Source organism: Helicoverpa zea, chromosome 24 (assembly GCF_022581195.2).
Source record: "Helicoverpa zea isolate HzStark_Cry1AcR chromosome 24, ilHelZeax1.1, whole genome shotgun sequence".
In the NCBI taxonomy this organism is placed as follows: domain Eukaryota; kingdom Metazoa; phylum Arthropoda; class Insecta; order Lepidoptera; family Noctuidae; genus Helicoverpa; species Helicoverpa zea.
The window spans coordinates 9176536-9190091 of record NC_061475.1 but is presented as its reverse complement, the minus strand read 5'-3'; the positions used below and the strand labels follow the sequence as shown (position 1 = coordinate 9190091).

General features: G+C 34.0%; 3 protein-coding genes across 7 annotated transcripts; 2 read left to right on the top strand and 1 right to left on the bottom strand.

Annotated features, from left to right (window-relative positions):
- Positions 1–4159: 4159 nt before the first annotated feature.
- LOC124642424 lies at positions 4160–7008 on the top strand. Of its 2 annotated transcripts, none has more exons than XM_047180838.1 (3): positions 4160–4610; positions 4719–4999; positions 6380–7008. In XM_047180838.1, exons 1-2 carry the CDS (start codon positions 4302–4304, stop codon positions 4923–4925), a joined length of 516 nt encoding a protein of 171 aa, XP_047036794.1. In that variant the 5' UTR covers positions 4160–4301; the 3' UTR covers positions 4926–4999; positions 6380–7008. The 2 variants fall into 2 exon arrangements, with proteins under 2 accessions (XP_047036794.1, XP_047036793.1); XM_047180837.1 differs by lacking the exon at positions 6380–7008 and adding an exon at positions 5113–5256.
- On the bottom strand, positions 6577–8129 carry LOC124642423 (myb/SANT-like DNA-binding domain-containing protein 3). The gene is made up of 6 exons (XM_047180836.1): positions 7976–8129; positions 7766–7875; positions 7451–7685; positions 7249–7341; positions 7060–7170; positions 6577–6974 (listed from the first exon to the last, which is right to left on the bottom strand). The coding sequence occupies exons 1-6, from the start codon at positions 8042–8044 to the stop codon at positions 6819–6821; spliced, it is 774 nt and encodes a 257-aa protein (XP_047036792.1). The 5' UTR covers positions 8045–8129; the 3' UTR covers positions 6577–6818.
- A 2592-nt stretch (positions 8130–10721) lies between these two features.
- Positions 10722–13376, top strand: LOC124642444 (tetraspanin-18-like). 4 transcript variants are annotated; one of them, XM_047180867.1, is made up of 5 exons: positions 10722–11509; positions 11951–12067; positions 12234–12392; positions 12817–13029; positions 13140–13376. In XM_047180867.1, the coding sequence occupies exons 2-5, from the start codon at positions 11999–12001 to the stop codon at positions 13200–13202; spliced, it is 504 nt and encodes a 167-aa protein (XP_047036823.1). In that variant the 5' UTR covers positions 10722–11509; positions 11951–11998; the 3' UTR covers positions 13203–13376. The 4 variants fall into 4 exon arrangements, with proteins under 4 accessions (XP_047036823.1, XP_047036824.1, XP_047036820.1 ...); XM_047180868.1 differs by having other exon boundaries at positions 10724–11509; positions 11951–12025; XM_047180864.1 differs by having other exon boundaries at positions 10727–11509; positions 11951–12145.
- Positions 13377–13556: the final 180 nt, after the last annotated feature.

Genomic DNA, 13556 nt, shown 5'->3' with positions numbered 1-13556 from the left:
AAACAAAGATGCATTATTACAAGAGTTTTTCACATATAAGAAACAAGAGAGTCAATCGCTTTCCCAATTAATAAGTGAAATAGAAAATTTACAATTTCGTATAAGTCAGCTAGGAACAAAAATAGATGATGAAATGGTCATATCCAAAATACTAAGCTGTTTACCAAATAATTTAAACTATTTTATAACTTCTTGGGAATGCATGGCAGACGATAAGAAAACCCTTCAAAATTTAACAAACAGACTTCTGGCTGAAGAAAATCGAATGTTGAAAGCAAAAGAAAGTGACAAGCAGCTAGCATTTCAAGCTACATCTTCATCTACATCAAAGAAAAAGTTTAATGCAATAAAATGTTTCAAATGTAACAAAACAGGGCACATGAAGAAAGACTGTAGAGCCTGTAGTATCTGCAAAAGGGACAACCATGAAGATAAAGACTGTAAGTTTAAAAATAAACAGTGCTCAATCTGTAAAAAAATTAATCACAGAGAAGAAAATTGTTTTTTCAAAAATAAGAATAAGAATGAGAATGAAGAAAAAAGTAACAAAAGAATAGAAAAGGCATTTTTTACAAACGGTGAAATTCAAGAACCAAAACTGAAAGAATTTGTTGTAGACTCTGGGTGTACTGCACACATGACCAAAAATGTAGACATACTAAAATTTTTTGAATGCAAACCATCATCTGTTTTGACTGCAAATGAAGAAACAATAGAGGTGAAAGGGACTGGTAAAGTCATTGGAAAAAAATGTACTCTTAATAATACCCTGCTTGTTCCTGACTTATCACAAAATTTATTATCGGTTAATGCAGTTACAAACAATCAAGGAGTGGTTATATTTACCAAAGATAATGTAAAAATATATAAGGAGTCAGAATTAATATTAACAGGAAAAAAAGAAAACGGTTTATATAAAATTAATTTGGATGATAATAATATGCAAGAAAAAACACTGTTAATGAAAGAAAATGGCACTGCCTTAGAATGGCATCAAAGACTTGGACATCCAGGAAAGAAAATACTAGATATATTACCAGATGTGGCAGATGGAATAAAAATAAATGGATTAAGGCAAATAGACGAATGTGAAATCTGTACACAAGCTAAACAAACAAGACTTCCATTTAACACAGTAAGAAACAGAGCCAGTAGACCACTTCAATTATTACATACTGATGTATGTGGACCGTTCGAAAACAAAACGTATGATGGCTATAGTTATGTTTTAACCGTCATGGATGATTATACTCATTTTACAAAAATATACTTGCTTAAATATAAAAATGAAGTTAAAGAAAATTTAAAACATTATATAGAAGAAACAGAAAGAGAGAGAACAGAAAAGGTATCTACCATAAGATGCGATAATGGAGGTGAATACACAAGCAATGATTTTAAAAAATGGTGTACTGAAAAGGGAATAAAACTAGATTATACAGTACCATACTCACCACAACTAAATGGTAAAGCAGAAAGACTAAATCGAACATTATTAGATAAAACCAGAGCATTACTATTTGATTCAGGGTTAGATAAAGAAATGTGGGGTGAAGCTGTATACTGTTCTACTTATATTATAAATAGATTACCAAGTGAATCTTTGAAGAATAAGACACCTTATGAGATGTGGCATGGTAAAAGGCCTAATATATCTAATATATGCAAGTTTGGTTCAATAGTATATGCTAAACAATTACATTCAAATATTAAGAAACTAGATCCAAGAAGCAAAAAGTTAATCATGATTGGATATACTAATAATGGATATAGATTGTGGAATAAAGAAGAAAGAAGAATTGAAATAGCAAGGGATATTGTTATAATTAATAATAATAAGAAAATTGGAGAAAAATATGAAGAAACAGGAAGTTCGGTGATAACAGAAATAATACCAGGTAATAATGAAGAAGAAATAAATCAAGAAGAAGAAAGTGATGACAGTTATTATGAAATAGAAGAGTTAGAACAACAAAGTAATGTAATAGAAGATAACATCCCAGATATTATTGATGAAGTAGAAAATGATGAAAATAAAGAAAGTAATACTGCAGAGATAGAAACTATAGAAACTATAAATACAAAACGACAACGGAAAAAACCAGCTTACCTGCAAGATTATGTATTACTTACGTATGATGAAGTCATGAAGTCTGCTGAAAAGAATAATTGGGAGAAGGCCATAAATTCGGAGAAGGAATCATTGGAAAGTAACAATACATGGGAAATAGTTGATGTAGGAAGAGCAAAAGGACACAAGATATTGTCAAGTAAATGGGTATTTTGTATAAAAGAAAATGGTACTTACAAAGCAAGACTTGTAGCAAGAGGCTTCGAACAGCAAAGCATTGACTATCAAGAAATATATAGTCCAGTAGTAAGTCAATCAGCAATAAAATCATTAATAGCAATTGCTGCTTCAAAGGAATATGAAATGATAACTTTTGATGTGAAAACAGCATTTTTGTATGGCGAGTTAAAGGAAGACATATTTATGTATATTCCTGAAGGATATGAAAGACAGCCTAATAAAATTTGTCATTTAAAGAAAGGACTATATGGGCTAAAACAGGCACCAATGACATGGAATAAAAGATTTACAGAAACTTTAAGGAAACTTGGACTGAGAGCTTCAAAGTCGGATCAGTGTGTGTTTTTTAATGAAGACAAAACTATAATATTGGCTATATATGTTGATGACGGTTTGGCCATATCAAAAGACAAGGAAAAGTTATTACAGATCTTGCATCAATTGGAAAAAGAATTTATCTTAAAAACATATGAACAACCTCAAAACTATATAGGTTTTGAAATAAAAAGATCAGAACAAGGCATCTTGTTGCATCAGCAGAATTATACAGAAAAATTACTTAGAAAATATAATATGTATGATTCCAAAGCTGCAGATACTCCATGCATTGTGGGAAAGGAAAATGAATCTAAGGTGGCTACGTCAAATTTCCCATACAGAGAACTAGTTGGTGGATTATTGTATTTGTCAACCAGGTCAAGACCAGATATCAGTCAAGCTGTGAATGAAGCAAGTAAAAAGGTAGAAAATCCATCAAGGCAAGACATATTAGCAGTAAAGAAGGTGTTGAAGTACTTGAATGGAACGAGAGATAAAGGGATTTTGTATAATGCTGGGAAAGATATTACAAGATTGCATGCATATTGTGACTCAGATTATGCAGGTTGTACAGAGACCAGACGAAGTACAACAGGGTTCATAATAATGTTGGCAGGTGGACCTATAGCTTGGTGCTCCAAAAGACAGCCGATAGTAAGTCTATCGTCAACTGAAGCGGAATATATAGCAGCAGCAGATTGCGTTAAAGAGTGTTTATACTTAAAGACTTTTATAAGTGAATTAATTGGTAGCAGTATTAAGATTAGTTTGAATATTGATAACCAGAGTGCTATCCAATTGATTAAAACAGGTTCATTCAGCAAGAGATCTAAACATATAGATGTGAGATTTTATTTTATACACGAAAATTATAAGAAAGGATATTTAGATGTTATATATTGTCCTACAAATTATCAGATAGCGGATATGTTGACGAAACCACTATATAAAGAAAAATTTAAATTTCATTGCGATAAAGTTGTTGTGTAAATTGAGAGTTATAATTAGAAGTGTTTAAGTTAATGTTTTGAAAACTTGTTTAAGTTAATGTTTTGAAAACTGATGTGTTTCTGAAGTAATTATAAGGTATTTTTAATTTATGTTCATATATTAAAAATAGGAGAAGGTGTTAGGAATTTATAGTCTATGACATTTAAAAAATGTAGGGTTGTTAGTCTATGAAAAAGAATGACTGTGGTGTGAATTGTCATGATGTAAAAAACCAGTGAGAACAATGTTATAATTCCTAACAAAATGTGATTGTATTTCTTTAACTATTAATAAAGGCTTTCAAGAATACCAGAAGTTTGAATACCTACAATAATAATCACCGAATTGCTGCTAGTTTTTTTTAATTATTTACAGCCTTACTTATTGAATATAAACGTGAATTAAACAATAAGTAATACTTAAGGGGTGTTTCAGAAAAAAACTTACTTATAAACGTTGCTTAACTTTAATCATTTGCTTAGCAATATCCTAAATCAGCTGTCAAATTAACCATAGCACTCCATAGCGTGTCCATAGCATAGAGCCTCACATCACTCACACCCTTGTTTAACCCGCTATATAATTAACAAATTACCAGCTGATTTTGAAACATCAAACCAAACGTTGCCGTTCCTTGAATTCGTTTGGCGTTTTTTTCGAATCGCGTGGTTTTTTCTTCACAATGGATATTTTAGAAGACCTTGATGTATTACGCACTTTTCGTAATGATATAGAGGAAATAAGAGGCTTTAACAGCGGAAGAATGAGAATGATTAGGCGGATTAGGCGGCCAAAACAATACAAGAAAAGAATGAATCCTTTACAAGATTTAAGTGAAAGTGATTTTAGGCAAAGGTACAGATTTAGCAAAGAAAATATGCTAAAAATAATAGATATTTTGAGAAATTACTTGAGTGTGGACAGACGTGGAGGCTCTATACCTGTGGAGTTACAGGTGATGTCTGTTATTAGGTACTGGGGCAGACATGAGGTAGGTTCCTAGGCTTTTATCATACTTAACATATTTTTATTTAGTTTGAATGTCATATTGTACCTAAGAATTGATATTAATCAAGACTATTTACATCTCCAACTTCAGATTCAAGAAGACTGTGCTGATATCCATGGCATGAGCCAGCAGACTCTATCATATCTATCTAAAAAGATAGGTATTACACTGGCCTCAAAAAGCTCTATCTACATTCAAATGCCTTTGGATATAAGAGCTCAAATGGAGTCAATCCAAAAATTAAATCCATATGTGGAATCCCACATGTTATTGGAGCCGAAGATGGAACCCATATAAAAATTCGAAACATAGGCGGAGAAGCTGGGCAATACTATGTCAACAGAAAAGGACACTACTCTATAAACACTCAGGTAAAAAAGTGTAGAAAAACTGTTGCATTTGGGTATTAAAGCAATGCACAGGCACCTGTTGAAATTGTTATGTTAACAGTGTAATTCATATAAAAAATTGCTCTTAATTTCAGGTAGTTTGTGATGCCGATTTAAAAAGAAGATGGATCAAAATTGCCCCACGTCCTATAACAATGTGACGTATCTAAAAAAAAAGATAAAAATATTAAAAAAAATATGGCATACTCTCTAATTTATTTTTTTTACACCTTCATATGAAAAAAATGCTTTAAAAATTGTTCAGGCGCCGTTATGAAAACATCGTTCATAGGACTATTTATGGACTATTTTACTAAATTATTTTTTTGTTTGATAGGGTATACCTCACAGGTGGTCCCATAATCTAATGATGATGGAAACCCTGAGAAATCCAGGGCAACTTTTGAAAGTTGTAGCCATGTGCAGGATAAAAACTTGACTATAAGGTGTATGTCTTATAACACTATGCAACAGTGAAGATTTGGAGCTGACCTGATGATGGAGACGAAAGAAGGTCGAGGGAACTCGACAACCAAATATGTAAACTACCTCGTGTTTGTGCTTATATTGTTTGTATTGAATAGACCTTTGCAACAGTGAAGGTTTGAAGCTGATTTGATGATGGAGACCAGAGAAGGGCGAGGGAACTTGACAGCTGAATATGTGAACTACCTCGTGTTTGCGCTTATATTATTCGTATTGATGAGAACTTTCCACTTATGCGGATAGTGACAATTGTGCTTGTCACTGAAAATAAAAAAAAAAAAACTGTTTACAATAAAATAAAACCGACTCCCAAAATCACTGAAAAGAAAAAAAAAAACTATTCTTAGGAGCATCGGCCTAGAAGTAGGTGGGAAAATAAACGTAGGTACGTCCATTAGACACCGACTTCTGAGGTAGTTCACATATTTTATTGTAGAGTTCCCTCGACCTTCTCTGGTCTCCATCATCGGGTCAGCTCCAAATCTTCACTGTTGCATAGTGTTATAAGACATATACCTTATAGTCAAGTTTTTATCCTGCGCATGGCTACAACTTTCAAAAGTTGCCCTGGATTTCTCAGGGTTTCCATCATCAGATCCTGACCTGATACCTGTGATGACCTGTGAGGTATACCCTATCAAACAAAAAAATAATTTAATAAAATAGTCCATAAATAGTCCTATGAACGATGTTTTCATAACAGCGCCTGAACAATTTTTAAAGCATTTTTTTCATATGGTGTAAAAAAAATAAATTAGAGAGTATGCCATATTTTTTAGAATATTTTTATCTTTTTTTTGAGATACACACAGATACATTGTTATAGGACGTGGGGTAATTTTGTATGGATTGTAATCCATCTTCTTTGCGATACAGTTTGCCACTGGAGGGGTAGTACTCACGATGCACGAATTTTTCGTGAAAGTTCTGTGAGACAGAGGTTTGAGAATCAAGAATTCAAAGGGAATACTCCTGGTACTCAGCTGAATCCGGTTAGACTGCAAGCCAACCACAACATAGTTGGGAAAAAGACTCTGAGGATGAATTACATAGCTAAAATAAAATAAATAAAATAAGATAAAAATAGGCTTTATTTACTTACTAAATTACATTACTACTTTTTACGTTTAACAAAAAAAAAATAATTTAGAACACTTAAATGAATAAATAAATATTGTTAAAATGTTCACTCTGTACTGGTAGTAGTCGCCTCTGCGGCGAAGGCCTCTCCTAAACCTTTCCAGATGTTTCTCTCTCTGGCCATTTGCATCCAGTGATTACATTTGTAGCTGAAAACGTCTAACGAATGACATAGCTACTCAATTTTATTTATTTTCTTTTTCCAGTATTCATACTCTAAATCCAAAATACTCATTTTCTTTTTATGTATTTCTTCTGCTCGTTCATATTCTCTCTCCCTAGATTTTTTGGCTAAAAGAAATAGTTGTCGCTCATAGTTCTTAACATTATTCTGCAACGAAAATAAAAAAATATCACAATGTAAATGAATGTTTTTATTCTGTGAGCCTAATATCAAGTTTACCTAGGTTACATACCTTATTTTTCTTTGGTATGCATTTCTTCTTTGAAAATGTGTTATGCACACGGTTGGATGCAGAACACAAAGAACCTTTTTTTGTTTCAGGCTGACCTACATCTTCAGATATCTACAATAAAAAAATTGGAAATGAATACTAAAAATGCTACAGTTTCAAATTTACGAGTTTGGAATTAATTTTAATTACCTGTTCAGTTTCCTTAAGTTGGTTACTTGTGCCTGGCATTGGCATCCAAGGATCATAAACTGGAGTAAAATTTATGTCTCCTGATGTCAGTGACTGCAATATTAAATTAATTAGAAAAGTTATTTTGAATGTTTCCTACAAAGATCAGAACGAAATCGTGGAAAAAGTGCATAGTTCTTATAATAACGAAAAAAGCGAATACCTCACTTTTGATATGCACGCTGTCGCTATCAAATTGATTCGTATCAACAATAAATTCATTTGGAATCTCCTGTATTATTGCTAGTTCTTCCGGTGGTGGGCTTGGTGGTCCTCCACCTGCCACTAATTTAGCCTGTTTGTACGCACTCTCTCTGGATTTTACTTTGCCCTTAGTGTTTCTCCACTGGGTTGTTAACTCTTTGAGATCCCGTTTTTTTTTATTTAGATTATTGAAACTGTAAAAAACATTATTTTTTGCTACGCACGACACATTTAACACATTTACTTCGTTATTGAAAGTAAACTAAGTATGTACCAAGACAAAATTTCTTGCCATGATGCTTTCTTTTTCGTATTTGTATTAGTAGATGTATCCTTATTTTCAATTACATCTATTCTTTCTAAAACAAGGTTTATTAGAAGTCTCTGAAATTTAACAAATACAGAATTATAAATCTTAACTTATAACAAATAAAACACCATGCGCGAGTAATACAATACTACCTAATAAATATTATAAACATACCTTTTCCTCTTCGTCCCAGTTGCAGGAACGAACTCTTTTTTTTAAAGAAATATCTTCTAAACCAGCCATGGCAATAATTATATTTAAATATAATATTTGATATTTCTAAACCGAAAGAAAAACTGCAAAATAAAATACAATACACTACGATTCAAACAAACGACCAGGGGGAGGACACTCCGTACATTTTGACAGCTAAGTAAACGAAGAGTCGCCACCTTTTATTTGGCCCGGAAACTATTTACTATCTAAAAGATACCTTAAATTACCAACAGATGGCACTACACTATAATCGATTTTGTTTGTTAATATAAAATTATTTAAGCAATATTAATTAGAGAAAAGTATGAGGAAAATATTAGACACTTTAAAAAAAGATATAATAGGCGAATAAATTAAAAACGGTTTAAAAAAGCACAAATATCAAATTTCATCTAAAAAGACCTGGTGTCAGTATTCCAAGTAACTTAACAAAACCGATCATAATAATATCAATATGGCGGTTTTTTGCATTCCGCATACACGCGTAAATAAAAAGTAATATATAATAATTATTTGTTTTCCTTCGACCTTTTACTATATTAACGATGATAGTTATATGGTGCTACTTACCCTAATAGAAAATGTTATGAATATGATGCATAATATAATATTTTTATAGCTATAGCTATGTAGGTAGTTCGGGGCCAATTTAGAGAAAGATGGCGCATTGTCAAATTGGGTTGCAAGAATAACACGTGAGTGGGCTCTCTTTTCCCTATATATTACTTTACTCTTTGCAAACGACAGTCGACAAACGAGTTTTTTGACAGCTCAACTTTTTAATTTTAACATAGGTAATATATTTTTTTAATTTATTTCCTTATTTATACAACAAAATCTGTAAAATCTGTAAATTAAAAGACGACACGGCGCGCGTAATTCAAAAAAAGGTAACAAAATATTTAAATGATTTATCATATAACGAAGTAGAACAGCTACTAAAACCCACACAGTAAGAGGAAGAAATTTTTTGCACATTACACACACACACACACACTCACGCACACACACCCTCACACTCACACACAAACACACACATTGTCTTCTTGTTTAATAATTACTTTAAGTCTTGTATTTGTATTTTGATCTCATTAGTCCTTAAGGAAACCGTATTGTTGATAGCCGCGATACAGGCTTTGCCTAGTGCGGTTGTCATTGTAAATTATTACTGTATACTCTGGAATGCCTAATAAAGATTTATTTATTATTTATTTATGTCTCTACCAGACCTCGGGACTATAGAGTCCCGGATTTTTGGGAGGCGAACATGGGGCCGAAGCCAACACGCTGAAGCCCTTTTGAGACAACTTTAATGAAATGGTGACACAAAACCGACGATTATCCCTGTATACACTATAGAAATGTACCCAAGGACAATCCCCGGTTCTGTGCTAAACTATTGCTAACTATGGATGAAAACTACTTGGGCTATTGTGATGGGATGCTAGTGGACTAGGAATGGGGAAACTACGGGAACTATGGCACCTGCCGATAACAATGTAATAAATACACGTAAAAATGGCAGGTGGAGACTCGCCAACTCACTTACTGGGCCCCCGGGAATCAGTCGCTAAATCGCAACAAGGGGGCAACAGGTACATGAGCGGCTGAAGGGTGAGGATACCTCGGCGGACTTTAAACGCAGATCATGCGCTCCCTGTGGGTCCAGCATCACCGGCCCACTCGCCACTTACCACGAGGCACCTACCCTCCGAGCGGGCTGCTAACCCTACTCTAGCGACTCCACTCTGACCGGCCGATGAAGGCAAGCCAAGAGGCGGGAGACCTATCCCCCGTCATGCTTCACTCCGGCAGGCCGGAGATGGGGGACAGTATACTCTCCCTGGAGCACTCGGATATATAGCCCCGCGGGGTTATTTATTTATTATTATTAAAATTGTTAATGGCATGGCCATAAAGCCTTTGTGCCAAAATGTTAAGGCCCCAGTACACGTTGGCCCAAGTGCAGCCAATACACGCCATCACCAATGTGTACACGGGGTATTGGTGCAGGTTGGCGGACATTTGTCAAGGTTGGCGCGCATTCGGCGAGTTGTCGGTTTTTTGGGCACACATCAAAGGAATCGTGGCCCAGCTTGGCGTGTGGTGTTTACACATTCGGCCAATGTTTAGTTCGTCACCGGCCGCTGAGGATAGTACACTTTTGTGTTGCGTATAACAATAAATAAAGTAGTAAATATAGTAGTGTAGTATAATATAAATATAATAGTACAGTATAGTATAAATATAGTAGTGTAGTATACAAATAAACAGGCGCAGCCGTAACTACCTCGACGTCCATCGCAAATGGTTTGCCAGGTAGCAATGAGCCATGCGCCAATGTGTAAACACCATTTGATCGTGGCCTACATTTGTGCATTGCAAAGCTTGGCCCAACACAGGCCAACGTGTACTGGGGACTTTATATTTTACGGGTGCCATTGTTGCCATTACACAACGTTTTCATGACAAATATTTTTTTAGCTACCAATATTCAGGTGGTGTTGAGAAATTAGTATGTTTTTATGTCATTATCCGTTCATTAGTTGAGAAACGCTTAAGCAACGTTTATAGGTAAAAAAATTTAATCACTACTTGAGGCTTTAAGTAGTAATTAGTTAAAACAATGCTTAGAAGATGATTAGTTGATTTTTATAAGTAAGGCTGTTAATGTTTAGAATTACATGTTTTCAGTAACCTTATTACACAACACTATCCTTCATTTTAGCAAATAATGTTTCTATAAAGTTGGATTTACTTGAACTTCTTGTACTGTTTCAAACTCAGTAGATTAAGACATCAATTAATTTTCGACTTTGTTATAACTCATTTTCAAAATATATTTTTCAAGAACCACTGCACTTTATCTATTAGATAGTATCATAATAAGTTCTTCTTTAGCACCATTGAATACCAAATACCTACACTCAAGTGGTTGATTAACATTGACACATTCCACTTGAGTTTTTCCCACTTCCTTAATTTTATCGCGAAATCTCTGGACTCATTTACTAGCAACTAATATTATAAATGCTATTAGCATGTGAGTTTTTTTTTTGTTAGTGACACTTTCATGCTAAAACGTCTTAACCGATTGAGGCGAAAGTCATGGAACTAAGTTAATTTAATATTACATCAACCCCGATACCATTGGAAATTAGAAGGACTCGGATAGAATGTAAATACTTTTTGTCCGATTGAGGGAATAAGTGCTCTCAGAAAAAGTTGAGCTGAATTCAATACGATTCGATTTAATATATACCATAATGTGTACAGGTAACAGGCTGGTGGGTAAAATTAAAAGAAACAATTATGGACCCTGTCGGGCACAGCAAAGTTAGTTTTTAGAGAAGAGAACGAAGAGCATTTAGGTACCTATACTACACGGTCTACCGACTAACAATTCTCGGCACAGCTTATTTTTAACACACGGTAATATAATAAAAGATTTCGATCTGCAAAACCTATCTAAGTACTTATAAATCTATAAAGGTAAGTCCTTATCTCTATACTTGTTGATTGATACTACACTTGATGCAATTCTAATAAGTAGTAACTAACAGTTGCTTAGTTAACAATCCACATGGAAATGTAATAGTCTAAAATTAAGTGCAAGTGTTCGCAATATTTACAAAATGTGTCGGATATTAGTAAAAATAATTTTGTGTGCCGTTAACTTATTATTTGCGGTATGTCTTATGCTCAGTAAACATCACTATGAAATGATCTTCCGAGCCGATTCGTAATGGCAAAATACTTACTGTTAGATTTACTCGACTGTGCCAAAAAGCGAGTAATGATTTTCGATCCGCCTGGCCGTCCGTCTGTCACCAAGATGTGCCAATAACAATAAAGATCCATATCCTACTAACATTCATTTAGGTACCTATGTTATAGGCATGAAGAATAATTTTTAATTGTTTCACTTTTCAGATTATTGGGCTAGGCCTGATTGGTGTTGGAATAGCATTTTTTTACTACATGGACCAAATACCAAAAGAAATATCCGTAATAATAAACTTGGATTACGTTCCTTACGAAGCCATTGCTGTAGGAATTTTCGTTTTCCTTATTGCTTCTTCCGGATTCTTTGGAGCAATTGCTGAACAAACATGTCCACTTATAACTGTAACTATACCTATCTTTTTTATTCGTGATGCTTACTGCTTTTTCCAACGGTTTCTATAAGTTTATTTATTTATTCTATTGCTTTCAGTATTCTGTATTTATGGGATTTTTCGCAGCCACAAAGATGGCTATTATAATACTGTTGGTAATCAAGTTGCCTGATTTCACAAATGAAGTGAAAGCTGAAGTAAACAATGCTTTCGTGGAGCCCGCTCACAATATGACATTCCACGTCATCGAAATATTGGTAAGTGAAAATGGCAAGTTTGTTTTATCCCCCAAGAGAAAGAAAATATTGTTTTAAATATTTTTGCAGTCGTTACGGGTTATCAGAAGCCAGTAAGTCTGACAACCAGTCTTAGCAAGGGCAATGGGTTGCCCGAGTAACTGAGTTGAGGAGGTGAGATAGACAGTCGCTCCTTGTAAACACTGATATTCAGCTGGATACGGATAGACTGGAGGCCGACCCCAACATATTTGGGAATTTTTATAGATATCAGCGGGCGGAGAGGGTTAAGCATCAAATGCTTTTCCCTGGGCTCAGAAATTAGTTAGGTACGAGCCGCCATCTAGTTTGGCGAGGATTAAGACCACCTATGAAACCACGCTTCATCCACACCTATTTGTCGAACACTATATTATTAACCTAATAAAATGTATAATTTCTCCAGTTGCAATGCTGCGGTACAACAGGACCAGATTCTTATAAAACCGACTATAATTTAGTGCCCGTATCATGCTGTAAGGATCCTCAAGAGCAAACTGAATTATTTTGTTCCAAGGAAAATGCCTTTGAAAAAGGGTGCACGACTATGGTAGCAGAATACTTCAATACTTATGTGACATATTTTGGATATGGATTAATAGGAATGATGGTTTGGGAGGTAACTAATATTTATACTCTTTTTACAAAAGCGTATATGCTTTTCACGTCACTCGAATAATTAATGTTAACTTTTTGAATCGTTATAATTTAGTTTTTTTTTGTTTTCAGTTATTATCCACGAGCTCTTCAATTTATATTTTGACTACTGCAAGATCGAAATTTTTCAGTTAATATTGAAATAACATGTTGGTTTGTTTTAATCGAATTTTTCTGCTCATGACTTTTAATGATTTTTAATTAAGCGATTGCAGGAAAACTTCTTCAAAACTAATGTGTAAAAGATCCTTTGTTATTTTAAATTCTATATTATTTATTGAAGTTATATAAAGAATTATACCTTACTGTTCCTTTCATTTTATCAATAAAAATATATTGAAATCCCGGAGTGTGAGTAAACACCAAGAACGGTAGTCCCCTATGTAAACTCACTACAGAGTGGTCGATATTTGAGAACTAGAAGATTATTTTAGGCAACATACGAGTACTTACAAAATCATAGTGTAAGGCGAGATTCATGTACAATGA